The following is a 21,421-nucleotide window of genomic DNA, read 5'->3' on the forward strand; positions in this document are numbered from 1 at the left end:
CAGATCCTTACTCATATCATATCACATCATATTTGAGATATGAGTAAGGATCTGTTGAGTCCGAAACGCGTCATCTGTTTCCCTTTTAATGGAGTCCTAACCATGGAATTTTAAAATGTGAAATAAAGTTTTGGAATTTTTTGTTGTTTGGGATTGCTGGATTTCTCTTGGATTTTTTTTGGATCGCTTCTTCTGATGATCAGCTGGACTCTGATCCGTGCATCCTTTTCTCTATACCAGGAATTGTAAAAGTATTTTTTGTTTTTTTGTAAAAAAAAGTTGAGTGACAATTAAAATGGCAAAACAAACCAATTATTATTATTATTATTATTTATTTTTTTTTACTAAATTACAGGGTTTTTTCAGCTAATAAAATAGTGAAAAAAAACCCCACTAGACATGTTTAGTATCTCCGTAACCGCACTGACCCGGAGAATGGCGTTTCGTACTGTGCAACTAACAAAGTAAAAAATAAACACAAATAAATATCATTTTTCATCATGGAATTTTTTTTTTCCGTATTCTCTTAACTCTATATGGTAAAAAAAAAATGTATCAAAACTACAACACAAAAAAAATAAAGTGAAAAACGAAAAAAGTTATGCAATTGGAAAAGGGCACAAGGAAAAAAAATGAAAATGCAAAAAAAGAAAATTAGCGGTGGAGGGAAGGGGTTAATACATCTTCCTCCCCAGTAAAATACATGATAGAGTTCCCGGATAGAAATATATTCTACGATCTGGCTGCTATTTTTCTATTTTTTTAATCTAGATGTATCTGGAATGGGCTGGTGCCATGTGAGGGAAGGTGAAGATCTCAGCAATCAGCGGAGGACAGAACACAGGTCTGTACATGAACTGGATCGACAGGTCTGGCCGCCAAAGACGGATATGCCAGCGGGAAAAACCACCCAAGACTCCCTTCTCCGCACAAAATCCAGGTGGAGGAGGTGACTTATGGGAGGGAAGAGTCAGGCCTGGCACGAAAAAAAGAGGCAGGACGCAAATGGGGTTACCACCTTTTTTTACCAAAGAATATTGGAAAAAAATGGAGAGTGACGTCACGGATTATAGACTTCAATATTCAATATAGCAGATGTTTGCTATGTATCAGAGAGCAGCATGATGTAGGGGCAGAGACCCTGATTACCGGGCTGCTTTGCTGTTTGAATAAAATCAGTATCTTATCAGCAGGAGATTATCACTACAAGACTAGATGTCTCATGGTTCTGTGTCGCCCTGGGCAAGCCAGGGGACACAGATAACAACACCACTACACCCCACACTCCAGGTAGGCACACCTGCTAACCAGAAACCCTTGTTGCCTCCCTCCAAGAGTCTGTTGATGCACACCAGGGGGTGGGCCAGGCGGTTGGCTCCGCCCACCAAGGAGCTCACAACTCTGGAGGCAGGAAGTTACCAGGCAGAAAGCTCAGGGAGGAGGAGGTGGAAGGAGGCAGAAGGCCCGGGCAGGGCAAGTGTGAGGAGCAAAAGTAAGAGTAAACAACCAGAAGTGAAAGTGAGGAAAGCAAGTGAGGTGGCAAGAGAAAAGGAAAGCCTGAGAGCCCAGCTGTGTGTAGGGCTAGAACAGCAAGGTCAGCGACGGCGGTGACTGTCCGGAGTGGGACAGTTCGGAAGTTCCTGAAAGGACCCCGTTGGCTGTGTGCCCGGTGGTCTGGAGCAGTGTTCCGAAGGACAGTCAGCACCAGGGCAGGGGCCTCTCGGACCCCGGCAAGGCTAGGAGTCGCCCAATTTGCCGAATCCGTCAGTGAAGGGGACGCAGATCCCCCAGCAACAAAGTCCCGATTGACGGCAACAGCCCGACCATTACCGGGGAGACACCGCCACCGCCAAGGCACCAGTTTCCCCAGGGCCAGCGCCTGCGGGCAAAGTGTAGAGCTCCTCCGGCCCAGATTGCAGTCGGGGAGCGGGTAACCGGAGGGAATCCACCGATACCATCAGACAACACAGGTGCAAGGAGGAGAGACATCGCCGTCACCTACCGGGAGTGCAGGTGCAGCCGTCTGTGGGACCGTCCTACCAGCCGTTGGTTTACCGTACAAACTGTGTCCAAGTCTCAGGCTGAGTGAGTACCACAGTGCCGCAAGGCACAGCGCTGCCCCCGCGTCCCTGCGCCCTCCAGGCCCTACACTTTACATCTCTTCACCGGGCCCCGGGATCACCAACCCCTACCCACGGAGGGGCAACACAACACCTGGCTGCTCCAATCACCATCCCCGGGACCCCCACACTGAGCAGCGGTGGTGCCATCACCGCAACCGTGGGTGGCGTCACGAACTATAATCCCAACAAACACCCCCCTTTCACTCACGGGCGAGGAGTGTCGCTCGAGACACCCCGGGATCCGGCCCGCAGCTCGAGCCACCAGGAGCAACTGCCGGACCCGAGCAGAAGGGGTGAGCGCGGTGTGCTGACACCCTCCTCCCCGCCCGCGACAACTTGGCGTCACGAACAGGATCTTACCGCTCTGCCGTCAGGTAGAGGTGCGCCTTGTTACCGCCGGAGGTATCCGGCAGAAAAATTTCAGAAGCCGCCATCTTTGGCGCGAAAAGTTCCCGCTCGAGCGTCTTCTCGAGCAGTAGAGGCGCGAAGGCCAAAACCCCGCCCCGAGAGAGGAGGGGCCGGAAAGAGCTAAGGGGGACGGAAACAAGATGTCTGCGCCCGACGAAGCCGCTGGAGGAGCGGTGGTCGCAGCCGCAGCGGCACCCGCGGATGGGAATGGGCCTGCCCAGGTCCCGGCCGTACTGGCGGGAGGTGCCGCGGCCCCCGCGCTTGCTCAGGTCATGCCGTTTTCCTTGCCCTATGCGCCCGGAGCTGCCTGGCTACCGCAGTATGACGGGAAACCGGATGCCTTGCAGGCCTTCCGGAAAAAGCTTAACCCGTTGCTAGAGCTGTACCCCCTGACTGTTAAGCAACGTGCAGCGATAGTGCTAGGCCAGCTAACCGGTGCGGCGGAGCAGGAAGCGGAGACCTGGGCCGAGGGGGACCGGCTCTCTGTAGCCACCATCTTTGAGAAGCTACAGACTGCCTTCGAGACCCGGACTGAAGCTGAGCTGAGGATGCAGTTTTATCAGTGCCGGCAGCGAGCTGGGGATAGCATTCGGGACTATGCTCTACGTCTGCAGACTGCCCTCCGCACGCTGAAGCGGGTGAACTCTATTAATGAGACGGATAGCAATAAGATGTTAGTGGAGCAATTTGCGCAGGGGATGAGGTCCCCTGAGGATCGTAAACAACTCCGGCTGTGGGCCCTGGAACACCCTGATGTGGACTTTGCCGTGTTAAAGGAGCGGGCTATCAAAGCACTACAGCCCCCAGCTGCTGAAGCTCTGGAACCCGTCCTGTGGCCCGTCGAGACAGCTCCCGTTGTGGCGGCCCCCGCCAAACCAACCCCCTTACTACCCGCAGCATCGAGCAGCACAGTGGAAGAACTGGCAGCCCAGGTCCGTCGCCTGGATGGGGACCTTGCCAAAATCCTTGCTGCGCTTCAACCTCTGACCAGATCTCAGCCCCCAGCGCAGATACAGCTTGCTGACCGTCCCGAAGATGTTCCCTGGATGCAGCAGAGAAGCGCTAACAACCCGCGGAGCAGACCCCCAATCTGCTACAAGTGCCGTAAGCCGGGTCATGTTTACCGACAGTGCCCGTTAAACGAGCAACCCCTGGGGCCCCGGGCCAATCCTCAGGAGTAGAACACCGTGGCCCCCCAGACTGGCGAGACCGATACGTCGGGGCCCGCCCTATCATCCCTGTGGCTGTGGACGGCATACCCGTGATGGCTCTCTTGGACACTGGATCACAGGTAACTACCATACCGTACACATTGTACCAGCAATATTGGGCCACAGACGAACTGGCGCCTCCAGACAATAGTATAAATTTGATTGCCGCTAATGGACTTCCATTGACTCAGGTGGGGTATAAGGAGGTGGCTATGACAGTGGGGCAAGCTGAACTGCAACACCAGGGTATGATTGTGATCATGAATGAGCCTAGTGATCATAACCCGAAAATAGTGTTGGGAACCAATGTGATGGAACACTGCATGGCTGATGTGTTGAACCTTTTGCAGCGGCTAGCCGCCACGGCGGCGGGGAGCCGGCAGAGGGCTGTGCAGCGTGAGATCCGCGCCCTGATGTACCGCCAGCATGTAAGCTCAACCGGAGGGGAGATTGGTGGAGTGCGAGTGATGGATGTTGCTCCATTGACTGTGCCCCCTAGGAGTGAGATGATGATCTGGTGTCGGGCAGCAGTAGGGCCCCAGGGGCGTGACTACCCTGCGATGATGGAGCCCATGCCTTCCGAGCACTGGCCCACTGTAGTGGCCGCCCGAGGGGTGGTAGATGTGAAAAAAGGGAGAGTGCCTGTGAGAGTGTTGAACTGTGGGGAGGAAGAAGTCAGGCTCCCCCGGTATGCCACCATTGCCAAGCTGCTCACCCTGGACCCTCACACTATCCAGGAAGCCCGTCCATCCACACTCCCACCTACCACCAGCACTTCCCCACCCCAAGAGGGCACCAAGGAGTGGCACCAACAGCTACATGTGGGCACTGATGATACCCCTACACATCACCGGGCAGGGGTACACAGGGTAGTGCAGGAGTACGAACAGGTTTTCAGTAAGCACCCCCTAGACTTTGGGCAGATCAAGGGGGTCCAACACCACATTCCTACGGGTGAACATCCCCCTATCAAAGAGAGGTATAGACCTATTCCCCCTGCACATTATCAGTGTGCCAAAGATATGTTGAAGAATATGAAGGAGGCAGGGGTTATTCGGGACAGTTGTAGTCCCTGGGCCGCTCCGTTGGTACTGGTCAAGAAGAAGGATGGTACCATGCGGATGTGTGTGGACTACCGGAAGATCAACCAGATAACCCATAAAGATGCCTATCCATTGCCTCGTATTGAAGAATCTTTGGCTGCACTGAGAACTGCACACTACTTCTCGACCCTCGACCTCACCAGCGGATACTGGCAAGTGGCCGTGGCCCCCGAGGACCGGGAGAAGACCGCCTTCACCACCCCGATGGGGTTATGTGAATTCAATAGCATGCCGTTTGGGCTGTGCAATGCCCCCGGGACCTTCCAACGGTTGATGGAGTGCTGTCTGGGACATTTAAACTTCGAGACCGTCCTGCTGTATTTGGATGATGTGATTGTTTATTCCCAGACGTATGAGGCCCATCTGGAGCACCTGGCCGAGGTGTTCGCGTCCCTTGCCAAGTTCGGGATGAAGTTGAAGCCCTCGAAGTGCCATCTGCTGAAACCCAGGGTGCAGTATCTAGGACACGTGGTGAGTGCGGATGGCGTCGCCCCCGACCCGGAGAAGATCACTGCCATCCAGAGCTGGCCGAGACCAACCACAGTGAGGGAAGTAAGGCAGTTCCTGGGTCTGGTGGGGTACTATCGGCGCTTCATAAAGGGGTACACGAAGATGGCTGCCCCCATGCAAGATCTCCTCGTGGGACAGACCAAAGGTGGTAGACCTATTGGAGCCCCACTGTTGTGGGAGGGCAAGCATGAGGAGTCCTTTGGCCAGTTGAAGGCGGCCTTGACCGGAGAAGAGGTCTTGGCATACCCTGATTATGGGCGCCCGTTCATCCTCCACACGGACGCCAGTAACGTGGGGCTAGGAGCGGTCTTGTCCCAGGTCCAGGATGGGAAGGAGAAGGTGATTGCCTACGCCAGCCGAAAACTCCGGCCGACCGAAAGGAACCCTGAGAACTATAGCTCCTTCAAGCTCGAGCTATTGGCGTTGGTGTGGGCTATCACAGAGCGGTTCCGCCACTATCTGGCGGCGGCAAAATTCACCGCGTTTACGGACAACAATCCGCTAACTCATCTGGACACGGCCAAGTTGGGCGCGCTGGAGCAGCGGTGGGTAGCCCGGTTAGCCAACTATGATTTCACCATAAAGTACCAAGCTGGTCGTGTCAACATCAATGCAGATGCACTCTCCCGGATGCCCCATTTGTCAGAAGAGGGGTGTGAGGATGATGACCTCGAGGAGATTGAGTTGCCTGCGTTTCACCAGCCGCCTACTGAGAGGGTACAAGTATGTCAGCAACGGGCGGACCTGGACCCGCGGCCCAGTCAAGAGTGGCAGGACGCCCAGGACCAAGCGCCGGCTGTCCGCCTTGTCAAGACCCTGGTGGAACAAGGTGCTATGGGAATAGACCCTGCCGCTCCAGCCGAAGCCCAACGCTTGTGGAAAGAACGAAAACGGCTCTACCTACACCAAGGGAGGCTGTACCGTGAGCTGATCAACCCAAAGACCCATGAGAAAATATGCCAGTTGATCGTTCCTCAAGCTGAGGTTGCTACTATCCTGCGGGCATACCATGATGGTGCTGGCCACTTCGGGTGGAAGAAGCTGGAGATGCTGTTGAGGGAGCGGTTCTATTGGAGTGGGATGCGTGAATCGGTGGAAGCCTGGTGCCGAGAGTGCGGTCCTTGTACGCTGAGGAGAAAGGACGAGACTAGCCAGAGGGCACCGTTACATCCCATAGTCACCCATCAGCCGCTGGAGATGGTCGCCCTGGACCATGTCAAACTCACCCCTAGCCGAAGTGGGTACACCTACGCATTGACCATGGTAGACCACTACTCAAGATTCATGGTGGTAGTCCCCGTTAAGGACCTGACTGGTCGAACCGCTGCCCGAACGTTCCAGGCCTATTTTTGCCGACCCCATGGGTACCCCGAGAAGGTGCTAACCGACCAAGGCCCGGCTTTTGAAGCAGAAGTGTTTCACGAATTCTGCCAGTTGTACGGCTGCAAGAAGATCCGGACCACTCCGTACCACGCCCAAACCAACGGCATGTGCGAGAAAATGAATCACTTGGTCCTGGGGCTCCTCAAGACGTTACCGCTGGAAGAACGGAAAATGTGGCCGGAAAAGTTACCCGACTTGGTCGACATGTACAATAATATCCCATCCAGCTCGACGAAGTGCACCCCAGCGTATCTGATGAGGGCCCGGCCTGGCCGCCTGCTGGTGGATCTGGAAATGGGGTTGGAGGCTCCGGAAGCACTCCCTTCAACGGCAGAATGGGAAAGTCGGAGGAGGGCCCAGTACCGGCAAATCCAGGAGTATGTGGAGAAAAACCTCAGTCGAAGTCGAGAACAGCAAGAGCACCGGTTCAACCAGAAGGCGCCTGCAGGTCCTTTCCAGCCAGGAGATGTGGTGCTGAAACGGAAAAGAAAAGCCCACAAACTGGATGACCAGTGGGAGCAAGTCCCTTACGTCGTACAACCCACCGAGTGGGACAATGGGAAGACCTACCAGATCAGTCGTGACCAAGGGGGCACCCTGGCCACAGTTTCTCGGGACCATCTAAAAAAATGCCCCCCAGCGTTGAAAGCAGAGGCTGAAGTACCGGTTCCTCCACCAGTGGAAAAGGCAGCAGAGGTAATCCACACTGTAATGGGTGACTTCCCAGCAAACTGGCCTATGCAGAACGGCGCGGTGATCCTTCCAGTGATACTGTTCCCACAACCCGTGGATGAAGAAGTAGTGGAAGCGGTTAACCGTGAGCCAGAACCAGTGCCAGTGCCCAGGGATGAACCTGTACCCAGCCCCCCTGCACCTCCGCCTGCCCCACACTATAGCAGGGAGGAGGAACCGATTGTTCCCTCTACCCCACTGTCTAGCACCACTGACACCGGGCCCCGAAGGTCCACCCGTCCCAACCTAGGTAGACCCCCACTTAGGTACAGGGAGACCGTTCTGTGAATAAGAGGGGCCCGCAAAGGTAAAAGGTTGGTGTGTGTCTGTTAAGTTTGTTGAAAGTTTTGAAAAATGATAAGAAGAAAATGATTGAACCGAGTTTTCACCAGATTTGCTTTGTGATTAGCAACCGGCAGGAGCCGGCACCGTTGTCCCCGTGGGGACCGTTTAAAGTTTAAAAATGCATGGGAACTATCCATGGACAAGCCCGTGAACTCTGCAGGGCAACCACAAACGTTAGTGGCTTGTAAATATGTTGGGTACCGTTACCGTTTCCGCAGGCCGCCTCCGGAGAGGCAGGTTGGAGGGAGGGCCCTGAGCAGAGCAGGCCAGGGCCCAGCCACCAAAGGGACCGGTGGCTACCCTCTGGAGGGAAGGACAGATCCCGCTCGGGTGACTTGTGCTGGACTGTGGGTCAAGGGGTGCTGCCTGGGTTTTAGGGGCAGCATCAGGGCCAGGTTGCTTGGGTGGGAGAGAGCGGAAACCGTGACCGTACACCGTTGAAACGTTAAAAGTAAATGTGCCTCCCGTCTTGGGAAGAGTTTATTAAAAATGTCATGTATGTTTTGTTTAACCCTGTTATCCCCTTTTTACAGAAAAATAAAACCGGTGTAGGACGGCAGCCCGCGGACGGTCTGCATTTTGCTAAGGGGGAATGTGTCGCCCTGGGCAAGCCAGGGGACACAGATAACAACACCACTACACCCCACACTCCAGGTAGGCACACCTGCTAACCAGAAACCCTTGTTGCCTCCCTCCAAGAGTCTGTTGATGCACACCAGGGGGTGGGCCAGGCGGTTGGCTCCGCCCACCAAGGAGCTCACAACTCTGGAGGCAGGAAGTTACCAGGCAGAAAGCTCAGGGAGGAGGAGGTGGAAGGAGGCAGAAGGCCCGGGCAGGGCAAGTGTGAGGAGCAAAAGTAAGAGTAAACAACCAGAAGTGAAAGTGAGGAAAGCAAGTGAGGTGGCAAGAGAAAAGGAAAGCCTGAGAGCCCAGCTGTGTGTAGGGCTAGAACAGCAAGGTCAGCGACGGCGGTGACTGTCCGGAGTGGGACAGTTCGGAAGTTCCTGAAAGGACCCCGTTGGCTGTGTGCCCGGTGGTCTGGAGCAGTGTTCCGAAGGACAGTCAGCACCAGGGCAGGGGCCTCTCGGACCCCGGCAAGGCTAGGAGTCGCTCAATTTGCCGAATCCGTCAGTGAAGGGGACGCAGATCCCCCAGCAACAAAGTCCCGATTGACGGCAACAGCCCGACCATTACCGGGGAGACACCGCCACCGCCAAGGCACCAGTTTCCCCAGGGCCAGCGCCTGCGGGCAAAGTGTAGAGCTCCTCCGGCCCAGATTGCAGTCGGGGAGCGGGTAACCGGAGGGAATCCACCGATACCATCAGACAACACAGGTGCAAGGAGGAGAGACATCACCGTCACCTACCGGGAGTGCAGGTGCAGCCGTCTGTGGGACCGTCCTACCAGCCGTTGGTTTACCGTACAAACTGTGTCCAAGTCTCAGGCTGAGTGAGTACCACAGTGCCGCAAGGCACAGCGCTGCCCCCGCGTCCCTGCGCCCTCCAGGCCCTACACTTAACATCTCTTCACCGGGCCCCGGGATCACCAACCCCTACCCACGGAGGGGCAACACAACACCTGGCTGCTCCAATCACCATCCCCGGGACCCCCACACTGAGCAGCGGTGGTGCCATCACCGCAACCGTGGGTGGCGTCACGAACTATAATCCCAACAAACACCCCCCTTTCACTCACGGGCGAGGAGTGTCGCTCGAGACACCCCGGGATCCGGCCCGCAGCTCGAGCCACCAGGAGCAACTGCCGGACCCGAGCAGAAGGGGTGAGCGCGGTGTGCTGACACCCTCCTCCCCGCCCGCGACACTTCTTAAGGTACCGTCACACTTTAGCGACGCTCCAGCGATCCCACCAGCGATATGACCTGGTCAGGATTGCTGGTGCGTCGCTACATGGCCGCTGGTGAGCTGTCAATCAGGCAGATCCCACCAGCGATATGACCTGGTCAGGATTGCTGGTGCGTCGCTACATGGTCGCTGGTGAGCTGTCAATCAGGCAGATCTCACCAGCGACCAGTGACCAGCCCCCAGCCAGCAGCGAAGCGATGCTGCACTTGGTAACTAAGGTAAATATCGGGTAACCAAGCGTTTGGCTACCCGATATTTACCTTTGTTACCAGCGCACACCGCTTAGCGCTGGCTCCCTGTACTCCTAGCCAGAGTACACATTGGGTTAATAAGCAAACCGCTGTGCTTATTTACCCGATCTGTACTCCAGCTACGTGTGCAGGGAGCCGGCACCGGCAGCCTGAGAGCAGCGGACGCTAGTAACCAAGGTAAATATCGGGTAACCAAGAAAGGGCTTCCCTTGGTTACCCGATATTTACCTTGGTTCCAGCTTACTGCCGGCTGCCAGACGCCGGCTCCCTGCTCCCTGCACATTCAGATCGTTACTCTCTCGCTGTCACACACAGCGATGTGTGCTTCACAGCGGGAGAGCAACATCAAAAAAATGAACCAGCACTGTGTGTAACGAGCAGCGATCTCACAGCAGGGGCCAGATCACTGCTCAGTGTCACACACAGCAAGATCGCTAATGAGGTCACTGTTGCGTCACCAAAACCGTGACTCAGCAGCGATCTCGCTATGTGAGAAGTTCCCCTTAGTCCAACCGTTCTGTTTAACTGCGCCCACACCACTGATTACGGTCTCTTCTTGCTTTCTGCCTATGTACAGTACCCAGACAAAGCTGCCAAACAGTGGTGTGAGTGGGGTTATACACAGCTCACAGCTAGATAAAAAAATGATTGTATGAAAATGACAGCAAGCAGTAAAGTAAGTGACACATCGCTGGAATCAGGGTCTCAGCCAATACATTATGCCGCTCTCATTTTTTTTCCTTGCAGTTTTTAGTGCAGAAAAAAAAGAAGCAGTATGTCATTTGTTGGTCTGGTTTTTGCTGCATTTTTTAACCCTTTCAGCTATTGAATTCACTTAAAAAAAAAAACACCAAAAATGCACGCTTTTTTTATTTGTGTTTTGGCAGAAAATTACTGCGCATGTGCACATACCCTTAGAGACTGATTCCTTTCAGATATATGGACCAGATTTAGGCTGTGTCCGCACTTTGTGTCGTAGTTGCAGTTCTAAACGCATCCTCTGGCAGAAATTGCTTTTGCCAAAGTTGCTTTTGGGCCCAGAATCGCGTTAAATACGTGTGTTTTTACCGCGTTTTAGCCGCATTTTTAGAGCTTTTTACATGTTTTTCCATTGCGTTTAGACAGATGCGTTTTGAACATAAAGACACTGCTAAATAAAGTTTAAACAGTCAAACATAATGAAAAAAGGGAAAAAAAGGAACACTAATATAATTATTTAAATCATAATGAAAATAGTTATATTTAATATAATTATAGCGGTTTTACAATATTTATGGGTAAAATAACAATAAATTCATAATTTTCATTAATTAATTTATTTGTCGGACTATGTGTGTGTAAAGGGACATATCATTCCATTATTTTGATGTCAGAAACGCATGCGTTTATGTATTCCAAAACGCTTGTTTTCTGCAGCTAAAAAGCAGGTAAAACGCTGGAATTTTGATGTTTCTTGCTTTTTACAACTTCTCATTGACTTCAACGTTAACAAAATGCAGCCCAAATAGCAATAACAATTGACATGCTGCTTCTTTGAACGAGAGCCCAAAATTATGCAAATTAAACGCTGCGTTTTGAACAGCAAAGTGCAGACAAGAAATCCACTTTTCCCATAGACTTTGCAGGAAAATCAAAACGCATGCATTTTGGCATGAAAACGCTGCAGTTCAAAATGCTGCAAAAAGCAGTTGAAAAGCAGGTGAAAACGCAAAGTGCGGACGCAGCCTTAGTGTGAGACAGTTCACTCAAATTCTTCAAAACAGCAACCGTGAGTCATGAATTCAATAATTATATTTGTTTTTAAGCTGTTTTAAGGCTGTTTAACACAAAAAAGTGGCATGTTAAGCTAAAATGGCACAAATTCTGTGCATACATATGGTCTACTTCATTATAGCATTTGTGCCTTTTTTGTCTAGATTTTGTCTTTTTTTTTTGCACCTCATTTTTCAATAATTTGGTGTTATAATATATATATATATATATATATATATATATATATATATATATATACATTTATATACATTTTATATAGAAGACTATTTATAATTTTTCTCAAAACTCATGATCTGTGTGTCATCTTGAATTGTTTGGCATAAAGGAAATGTAACAAATTCCACAAGACACAAAAAAGTGATAAAAAAAACCCATGTAAATGAATTGGGGATGTAACATCACTCCAAGGAGACTGGAGAACATATGTGCAAAAAAAAAATTGCAACTTTTTAATGATGAATCAGCTGAAAATATCTGGTGACGTCAAACTGAACATAAAAAAGGTGCAGACAGGCGAAAAACAGACAAAAAAAGGCACAAATCATGAATTGGTTCCTTTGCGTGGTGCGAGGGGCTCCAACAAGGCATAAATAATGAATTGGGCCAAGTGTGTGGTGGGGGGGGGGGGGGGGGGGCTCCAAAAAGGCATAAATAATGATTTGGGCCCTTTGTGAGGTGCTGGGGACTCCAAAAAGGCACAAACAATGAATTAGGCCCTTTGTGTGGTTCAGGGGCTCCAAAAAGGCACAAACAATGAATTGGGCCCTTTGTGAGGTGCGGGAGGCTCCAAAAAGGCACAAATAATGAATTGGGCCCTTTGTAAGGTGCAGGGGGGCTCCAAAAAGGCACAAATAATGAATTAGGCCATTTGCGTGGTGCGGGGGGGGGCTCCAAAAAGGCAGAAATGATGAATTGGGCCCTTTGTGTGGTGCAGGGGCTTAAAAAAGGCCCAAATAATCAATTGGGCCGTTTGTAAGGTGCGGGGGGGCTCCAAAAAGGCGCAAATAATGAATTGGGCCCTCTGTGTGGTATGGGGGGCTCCAAAAAGGCACAAATATTTAAGGACAGAGGAATCGCTTGGTGATAACTAAACGACCCTAAAGCTTCCACATAAGTTGTCAGCTCTCTTTTGCAAAGTCCTGCTTGGTAAATGGGACAAGTTATGTAGCTACATAGAAGCCCTCACTGCATATTGAGGCACAATTACCCATCAGGGACGTGGAAAAGCTGGGTAGAAGCAGAAATCGCGGCCATATTGCTTATCACCCAGCTTTCCTAATCCTAAATTTAGAAAATGAAACAGCACAGAATATACTGCACTAACTATGACGTGAATTACTGGGAAAATGTATCGATTTTAGTATCGTTTAAATACATAAATAATCTAATAATGTGATCGGCGGCCATTTTGTTGGAGTCCGCAATACATTACGTTACAGTGGAGCCGGCAAAATGGCGCCGGCGACGGAGACAACTAACAGAGCGGAGAGTTCGGCCTCTAGTGACGGGAGGTGGCTGCAGGTTGATGACGTCATGGTGCTGCAAGATGGCGGCGCCCATAGAAGCAAAGTGACACTGCGGCTCCTGCGCAGGTAGACGGCTGTGTGTGCATGGGGCTGATGGCGCCGGTCTGTGTGTATGTGGCGGCGACATGTGGCTGCAGATAAGATGGAAATTATGGTTTTATGTCACATTCAGGCCACAGGGGGCAGATAACTAGTGACTACCACAATGTGCCCCCATATAGCAGTGCCATGCCTTCACCATTCTTAATATCTCTGCTTGCTGTCCATTGCAATTCTTCTTGATTGCTGAGGTTTCGTTACTGTAGCATCCGATCTCCAGCTTGTCCTGTGTTCTTCCATTCCCTGACAGCAATCAGAGCTCTTAAAGGGTTAATCCCGCCATCTCCACAGATAGATATTGTCAGATAGCGCGAAGAAAATGAAGCACTTTTACAATTTGCTGCTTTTTAAAATTCCAAGTCGTTCTTGAGATATTTACACTATTGTTCTGTTTACACCTCGTTGCCTAGGAGACCGACCACCGCTGCTGTCTTTATTTGTAACCCCTGCGCTGAAGCTGACCGGGATTAGGAGGTGTCCGGGCGCTCGGCAGCTTCACAGCAGCGAATACAATCTCAATAGATAAAAGCCCCGCTCATGTTCTGATGTGGAGCAGCGGTGGTCGGTTTCCTAGCAGCGGTGGTCGGTCTCCTTGGCAACAAGCAGTAAAGAAAAGTGTTAATATCTCAAGAACGGCTGCACATTTTAATAAACAGTCAATGGCAAAATTGCTTGTATTTATGAGCACTATCCGATGATGCCCATTCATGAACGGTTGGAATTAACCCTTTAAGAACTTGCCTACATGGAATTAGCATAAAATATGACCCTGGAACGCATTAACGTGATCTCTTTTTGCAGATAATTGAGGATGAGGAGCCTGCGCTTGTTGTTTGCCGCCCACAAGCTATGCGCCGGGCTCAGGCAGATGCCGGCCGTGGCAACCCACGGGGCGAAGGTGAGGGTGAGTATCCGAGACTGCGCTCTGCCACTATCAGATACATACAGCCAAAACTGACAATAATGAAATCGCAGCCAGATAATCAAATGTGTGGTCACAGCTACACCATGCTTTACACTTCAGCAGCTCTTCTTGCTCACATTGGCTGAATCTGATGATGATAAATTGCGGTTCCATTCTGGGTGACCCTCTCTCCATTTGCTTTGCAGTGCCAGTTGCTCCGGGCAGCCCACTCCTCGTCCACACCCGGCCCTCCGGTGACTGATCCGCCATCAAAAACGGTAGCTCCGTTTGAAGACGCGTTCTCCAAGGAGCAGCGGGACAAGGCCTCGTTTGTCGAGGTGCTCGACTTGTTCTGCGGCCGAGACGTGAGGAGGAGAGGACACGTCGAGATGATCGAGGCCGCGCTCCGGTGGATGCCGAAGTTTGGGGTGGAGAAAGACGTGGAGGTTTATAACAAACTGCTGGACGTGTTCCCCAAGGAGGTGTTTGTCCCCCAAAACTTCGTTCAGATCTTGTTCCTCCATTACCCCCGACAGCAGGAGTGTGCGATCAGGGTCCTGGATCAAATGGAGTACTACGGTAAATGTGGATATGGTATGGCTCCTCCCACCACAGGGTGACGGACAAGAGGGAGGAGCTGTATGATAAGGAACTGCTCCTCAAACCACAGGGTGACAGACAGGAGGAGGAAGAAGCTGTGGGATAAGAAGATAGACAAGAGGGAGGAGCTATGTGATAAGGAGACTGCTCCTCCTACCACAGATAGACAAGAGGGAGGAGCTATGTGAGAAGACTGCTCCTCCCACCACAGGGTGATGGACAGGAGGGAGGAGCTGTGGGATAAGGAGACTGCTCCTCCCACCACAAGGTGATGGACAGGAGGGAGGAGCTATGTGAGAAGGAGACTGCTCCTCCCACCACAGGATGATGGACAGGAGGGAGGAGCTGTGGGATAAGGAGACTGCTCCTCCCACCACAGGATGATGGACAGGAGGGAGGAGCTGTGAGATAAGATGACTGTTCCTCCCACACAGGGTGACTGACAAAAGGGAGGAGCTATATGACAAGGAGACTGCTCCTCCCACCGTAGGGTGATGGACAGGAGGGAGGAGCTATGTGACATGGAGACTGCTCCTCCTACCACAGGGTGAGACAGGCAGGAGCATTTAACCCCTTGTTATCAGCTGGCAGTAACAGTTTCTCCTCATTACAGGTGTCACCCCTAACAAGCACACCTTCTTCCTCCTCGCACAAGCATTTGGGAAATTCAGTCACCCTGTGAAGAAGTACCAGCGGATGCTCTACTGGTTTCCCCGGTTTAAGCACGCCAACCCTTACCCGGTGCCCGTGCACCTAGAAGACGATCCTGTTGGCCTTTCAAAAGTTTGCCTGCAGCGAATAGCCGCAGACAGAGACGCCCGAGTGACCGTTTACCAGGCGAGTATCGTCTATTGACTCATTGCTATGGATGACCGAGCCCTTTTCATTTACACTGAAAATGTGAAAACTGCTCTTTAATATCTGACTTCTACTCTGATATATGAAGTTACAGGCCGAAGCCTGAGGCTGCACCACTGAGAGGCTGCGGTTCTCATCAGGTGCAGCGCCCGCACAGTACTCTGTTAGTGACCTGGATTCCCAGTGGTTACACGACTTCAGATCTGACATAAACCATAGCCACGTATGTAAATGTCGACTTGTTTGGTTTCTATACAGCTGCCGTCATCAGAGGTGTGTGAGGACGGTACCATCCGGGAGCACGAGCATCTTGTAGGTATGTACACGAGAGGGCGCCATTATTAAGGGGGACTTTCACTATTTAATGAGAGAGCGCCCGGCTCACAAGAGCTTAGTCTATTAGGAAACTGCGAGTATTGTACAGTACTGAGGCCATCTTGTAGTAGAGCACATGGAAAGGTTACAGGGGCCATCAATAGCCGGGCTGTACCTGCCTAAATAAAGATATATAAAATTGAGGAAAGGACAGGTACGGCGGTAGATAGAGATAAGAGAGGAGATGTAGGGCGGTGCAGCACTGTGGAGAGGATGGGAGGGTCGTAGATAGGGTGGAGATGTAGGTCGATACAGCACTGTGGAGTGGATGGGAGGGTCATAGATAGGGTGGAGATGTAGGGCAGTGCAGCACTGTGGAGAGTATGGGAGGGTCATAGATAGGGTGGAGATGTAGGTCGGTACAGCACTGTGGAGTGGATGGGAGGGTCATAGATAGGGTGGAGATGTAGGTCGGTACAGCACTGTGGAGTGGATGGGAGGGTCATAGATAGGGTGGAGATGTAGGGCAGTGCAGCACTGTGGAGAGTATGGGAGGGTCGTACATAGGGTGGAGATGTAGGGCAGTGCAGCACTGTGGAGTGGATGGGAGGGTCGTAGATAGGGTGGAGATGTAGGGCAGTGCAGCACTGTGGAGTGGATGGGAGGGTCGTAGATAGGGTGGAGATGTAGGGCAGTGCAGCACTGTGGAGTGGATGGGAGGGTCATAGATAGGGTGGAGATGTAGGTCGGTACAGCACTGTGGAGTGGATGGGAGGGTCATAGATAGGGTGGAGATGTAGGGCAGTGCAGCACTGTGGAGAGTATGGGAGGGTCATAGATAGGGTGGAGATGTAGGTCGGTACAGCACTGTGGAGAGTATGGGAGGGTCGTAGATAGGGTGGAGATGTAGGTCGATACAGCACTGTGGAGTGGATGGGAGGGTCATAGATAGGGTGGAGATGTAGGGCAGTGCAGCACTGTGGAGTGGATGGGAGGGTCATAGATAGGGTGGAGATGTAGGTCGGTACAGCACTGTGGAGTGGATGGGAGGGTCATAGATAGGGTGGAGATGTAGGGCAGTGCAGCACTGTGGAGAGTATGGGAGGGTCATAGATAGGGTGGAGATGTAGGTCGATACAGCACTGTGGAGTGGATGGGAGGGTCGTAGATAGGGTGGAGATGTAGGGCAGTGCAGCACTGTGGAGAGTATGGGAGGGTCGTAGATAGGGTGGAGATGTAGGTCGATACAGCACTGTGGAGTGGATGGGAGGGTCATAGATAGGGTGGAGATGTAGGGCAGTGCAGCACTGTGGAGAGTATGGGAGGGTCGTAGATAGGGTGGAGATGTAGGTCGATACAGCACTGTGGAGTGGATGGGAGGGTCATAGATAGGGTGGAGATGTAGGACGGTGCAGCATTGTGGAGAGGATGGGAGGGTCATAGATAGGGTGGAGATGTAGGTCGGTACAGCACTGTGGAGTGGATGGGAGGGTTGTAGATAGGGTGGAGATGTAGGGCAGTGCAGCACTGTGGAGAGTATGGGAGGGTCGTAGATAGGGTGGAGATGTAGGTCGATACAGCACTGTGGAGTGGATGGGAGGGTCATAGATAGGGTGGAGATGTAGGGCAGTGCAGCACTGTGGAGAGTATGGGAGGGTCGTAGATAGGGTGGAGATGTAGGTCGATACAGCACTGTGGAGTGGATGGGAGGGTCATAGATAGGGTGGAGATGTAGGACGGTGCAGCACTGTGGAGTGGATGGGAGGGTCATTAGGGAGATGTAGGGCAGTGCAGCACTGTGGAGAGGATGGGAGGGTCATAGGGTGGAGATGTAGGTCGGTACAGCACTGTGGAGAGGATGGGAGGGTCATAGATAGGGTGGAGATGTAGGTCGGTACAGCACTGTGGAGAGGATGGGAGGGTCATAGATAGGGTGGAGATGTAGGTCGGTACAGCACTGTGGAGAGGATGGGAGGGTCATAGATAGGGTGGAGATGTAGGGCAGTGCAGCACTGTGGAGAGGACAGATAGGATGGTAGATAGAGATGTAGGGCAGTGCAGCACTGTGGAGAGCTTTGTATGTCAGAGTCATATGTTTATATTGTATTCTGTAGCAGATGGGTAACCAGTGCAATGAGTGGCACAGGGTGGAGGCATCGGTGCAGCAGCTGGACAGAAATGTAATAGTCATCTAGATGACAAGAAAAGAACGGATTCTTGAGGCAAATAGATACAGGTAGTGAGGAAAGATGTGAGTCGCAAAGCACACAGATATCCGTTGTTCTGGCAAGGACCTTTGGTAAATCAAGATCAGAAAGATCATCTGAGGGCGGAAATATGAAATGATCAGTTTTTGAGATCCGGTGTCAGATCGAGAACGTGATGTTGGATACAGCTGGTGCGGGCGGCACACTATGTCTGGTTTCCCCCCAGGTATCCAGTCTCCGGATCAGATGTCCCTCCTCACCGGCCATGATCACAGGTTCCCTGTAGTAGTTGAAGGTCCGTTCCCGCTGTGGCTGAAGCAGACATGCGTCCAGTACTACGTCCTCCGCGCAGAGCCAGGCGCTATAAAGAAGGTGAGTACACGGTGCCGGCTGTAGCGTGGTGCCGGCTGTAGCGTGGTGCCGGCTGTAGCGTCTGGTCATTGATAAGGGGATGGTGACTGTTATCTCCTCGTTTGGCAGGAGGAGGTAGACCCTGAGAGGTGCCTGTATTACCCCCTGCAACTGGACCTGGATCTGGAGAGGGATCTCGGGGACGAGTTGACCTTTGATGTGGATGAAGGTGAGAACGAAACAATATATAAACATCTAAGATGTCCTGTGTGCAAAGTCATTGAGGGGGGGCCAGGATATTTCCTGCTTTCTGACTAATACTGCCATTCCACATTGCTGATAACAGGGAACAATAGCTTGCCTTCAGCTGTATGGGTTTGTGGGCAAGGCTTTTACCCACTTCCCCCAGCATGATGCGCTATGACAAGTGGGTGCGGGTTTCCAGAGCAGTCTCGGGCCTGAGCTCGCTTCACCCAGGGCAGATGCCGGCTGTGTTATACAGCCAGCATCTGCCTGTTACAGAGTCGACCAGCGCTAGATCCAATCACTGCTGTTTAATGGGTGACTTCTCGGCTCCTTCTTCTACCTACAGTGGACGAGGGTCCGGTCTACGCCATGTGCATGGCAGGATGCGGAGACGAGAGAATGCTGGGGAAATGGATCCAGTGTCTTCAGGAGACCAACCCCGTCCTAGCTCAGCTGCCGGTGCTCTTCAGACTGACCTCCTCCGGCCCGCAGGAAGTGAGCGTTCCCTTGCAGGAAGGGGCCACATCACACGAAGAAGAGGTAGCAAGACCGTCCACCGCGGAGGAAGAGGAGACGAGACCGCAGCAGAGGATGGAGCAGTACTGACCCCGCTCTGGCAGAGACACGCCGGCCACACGGTGACCAGGAACAGCCACTGGAACATTACCCCATTGTGTGCGGTACAGATATGACATTTAAAGGGAATGTGTACCTACGTCCGGTTCCTTCATATTAACGCAATTTATAGACTCCCTAACACCGCTGCGCAATAAAATCCACAATGTGCTGATTAGATGGCTCAGAAATCTCACATAGCCCCTCCGCTGCATGAGCAGTGCTGATCAGGGGGCTCCAAAATCTCATATAACCCCTCTGCTGCGTGAGCAGTGCTGATTAAGGGGCTCCAAACCGTCACATAGCCCCTCCGCTGTGTGAGCAGTGCTGACTAGGGTGCGGGGGGCTCACAAATTTCACATACCCCTCCGCTCTGTGAAAATTCGGAGGAGGCCATGGAAGTCCAATGACACGTTTTGATGCCTGGTCTATAGGGTGGGGGACGTCTATTCTTTTGGCTCTTTGTGCACCCCCTGGAAAAAAAAAACTGTTCTGGGAATAACTAGTTAGATGCCACACACAGTGTAATACTGCTGGACTGTAAGATATCGGACATTGCTCCATTCAGGGATGTAGAAAAGCTGGATGACATGACCTGTAACAGCAGCCATGTCGGTTGTCACCTCTGTGTCCCATAGGGGCTGTCACTCGGCTTTCGGACTCCTAAAGAGCAAATTTATATCGCAGCTTGTCCAAAATAAGCCCCGGTCGCAGCTGTAATGGCCGCTACGCTGCATATCATCCAGCTTTTCCAAAAACGGAGAAATGCTGTAAAATACGACCTTTCCAATAAATGTCGGTGGAAACGATGTGCGGCGTCATGTGGTGCTGTGTGTCTTGGTGTGTGGTGCTGTGCGTCTTGGTGTGTGGTGCTGTGTGTCCTGGCGTCGTGCGGTGCTGTGTGTCCTGGCGTCGTGTGGTGCTGTGTGTCCTAGTGTCGTGTGGTGCTGTGTGTCTTGGTGTGTGGTGCTGTGTGTCCTAGTGTCGTGTGGTGCTGTGTGTCCTGGCGTCCTGTGGTGCTGTGTGCCCTGGCGTCGTGTGGTGCTGTGTGTCCTAGTGTCGTGTGGTGCTGTGTGTCCTGGCGTCCTGTGGTGCTGTGTGCCCTGGCGTCGTGTGGTGCTGTGTGTCCTAGTGTCGTGTGGTGCTGTGTGTCCTAGTGTCGTGTGGTGCTGTGCGTCTTGGTGTGTGGTGCTGTGTCTTGGTGTGTGGTGCTGTGTGTCCTGGCGTCGTGTGGTGCTGTGTGTCCTGGCGTCGTGTGGTGCTGTGTGTTGTGTGGTGCTGTGTGTCGTGTGGTTCTGTGTGTCCTGGCGTCCTGTGGTGCTGTGTGTCCTGGCGTCGTGCGGTGCTGTGTGTCCTGGCGTCGTGCGGTGCTGTGTGTCCTGGCGTCGTGCGGTGCTGTGCGTCCTGGCGTCATGTGGTGCTGTGTGTTTTGGCGTCGTGTGGTGCTGTGTGTTTTGGCGTCGTGCGGTGCTGTGTGTCCTGGCGTCGTGTGGTGCTGTGTGTCCTGGCGTCGTGTGGTGCTGTGCGTCCCGGCGTCGTGTGGTGCTGTGTGTCCCGGCGTCGTGTGGTGCTGTGTGTCCTGGCGTCGTGTGGTGCTGTGTGTCCTGGCGTCGTGTGGTGCTGTGTGTCCTGGCGTCACGTGGTGCTGTGTGTCTTGGCGTCACGTGGTGCTGTGTGTCCTGGCATCGTGTGGTGCTGTGTGTCCTGGTGTGTGATGCTGTGTGTCTTGTCGTGCGGTGCTGTGTGTCCTGGCGTCGTGCGGTGCTGTGCGTCCTGGCGTCATGTGGTGCTGTGTGTTTTGGCGTCATGTGGTGCTGTGTGTTTTGGCGTCGTGTGGTGCTGTGTGTTTTGGCGTCGTGTGGTGCTGTGCGTCCTGGCGTCGTGCGGTGCTGTGCGTCCTGGCGTCGTGCGGTGCTGTGCGTCCTGGCGTCGTGCGGTGCTGTGCGTCCTGGCGTCGTGCGGTGCTGTGCGTCCTGGCGTCGTGTTGTGCTGTGTGCCC

The 21,421-nt window shown here is 52.6% G+C and overlaps 1 protein-coding gene across 3 annotated transcripts; it reads left to right on the forward strand.

Moving 5' to 3' along the window:
* Positions 1-821: 821 nt before the first annotated feature.
* ECSIT (ECSIT signaling integrator) lies at positions 822-20,231 on the forward strand. 3 transcript variants are annotated; one of them, XM_075346576.1, is made up of 8 exons: positions 822-844; positions 14,128-14,230; positions 14,437-14,809; positions 15,444-15,667; positions 15,947-16,004; positions 18,437-18,582; positions 18,691-18,790; positions 19,154-20,231. In XM_075346576.1, the coding sequence occupies exons 2-8, from the start codon at positions 14,138-14,140 to the stop codon at positions 19,411-19,413; spliced, it is 1,254 nt and encodes a 417-aa protein (XP_075202691.1). In that variant the 5' UTR covers positions 822-844; positions 14,128-14,137; the 3' UTR covers positions 19,414-20,231. The 3 variants fall into 3 exon arrangements, with proteins under 3 accessions (XP_075202691.1, XP_075202689.1, XP_075202690.1); XM_075346574.1 differs by lacking the exon at positions 822-844 and adding an exon at positions 13,208-13,293; XM_075346575.1 differs by lacking the exon at positions 822-844 and adding an exon at positions 13,315-13,337.
* The last annotated feature ends 1,190 nt before the right edge of the window (positions 20,232-21,421 follow it).

Source organism: Anomaloglossus baeobatrachus, chromosome 4, assembly GCF_048569485.1.
Source record: "Anomaloglossus baeobatrachus isolate aAnoBae1 chromosome 4, aAnoBae1.hap1, whole genome shotgun sequence".
Taxonomy (NCBI): domain Eukaryota; kingdom Metazoa; phylum Chordata; class Amphibia; order Anura; family Aromobatidae; genus Anomaloglossus; species Anomaloglossus baeobatrachus.

What these genes read in the sequence shown, in the direction of transcription:
- ECSIT (XM_075346576.1), top strand. Translation starts at nt 14,138, where the DNA reads ATGAGGAGCCTGCGCTTGTTGTTTGCCGCCCACAAGCTATGCGCCGGG. An exon ending in GGATCAAATGGAGTACTACG is followed by an intron (nt 14,810 to 15,443) that starts GTAAATGTGGAT and finishes TCCTCATTACAG; the next exon opens with GTGTCACCCCTAACAAGCAC. An exon ending in AGCCAGGCGCTATAAAGAAG is followed by an intron (nt 18,583 to 18,690) that starts GTGAGTACACGG and finishes CTCGTTTGGCAG; the next exon opens with GAGGAGGTAGACCCTGAGAG.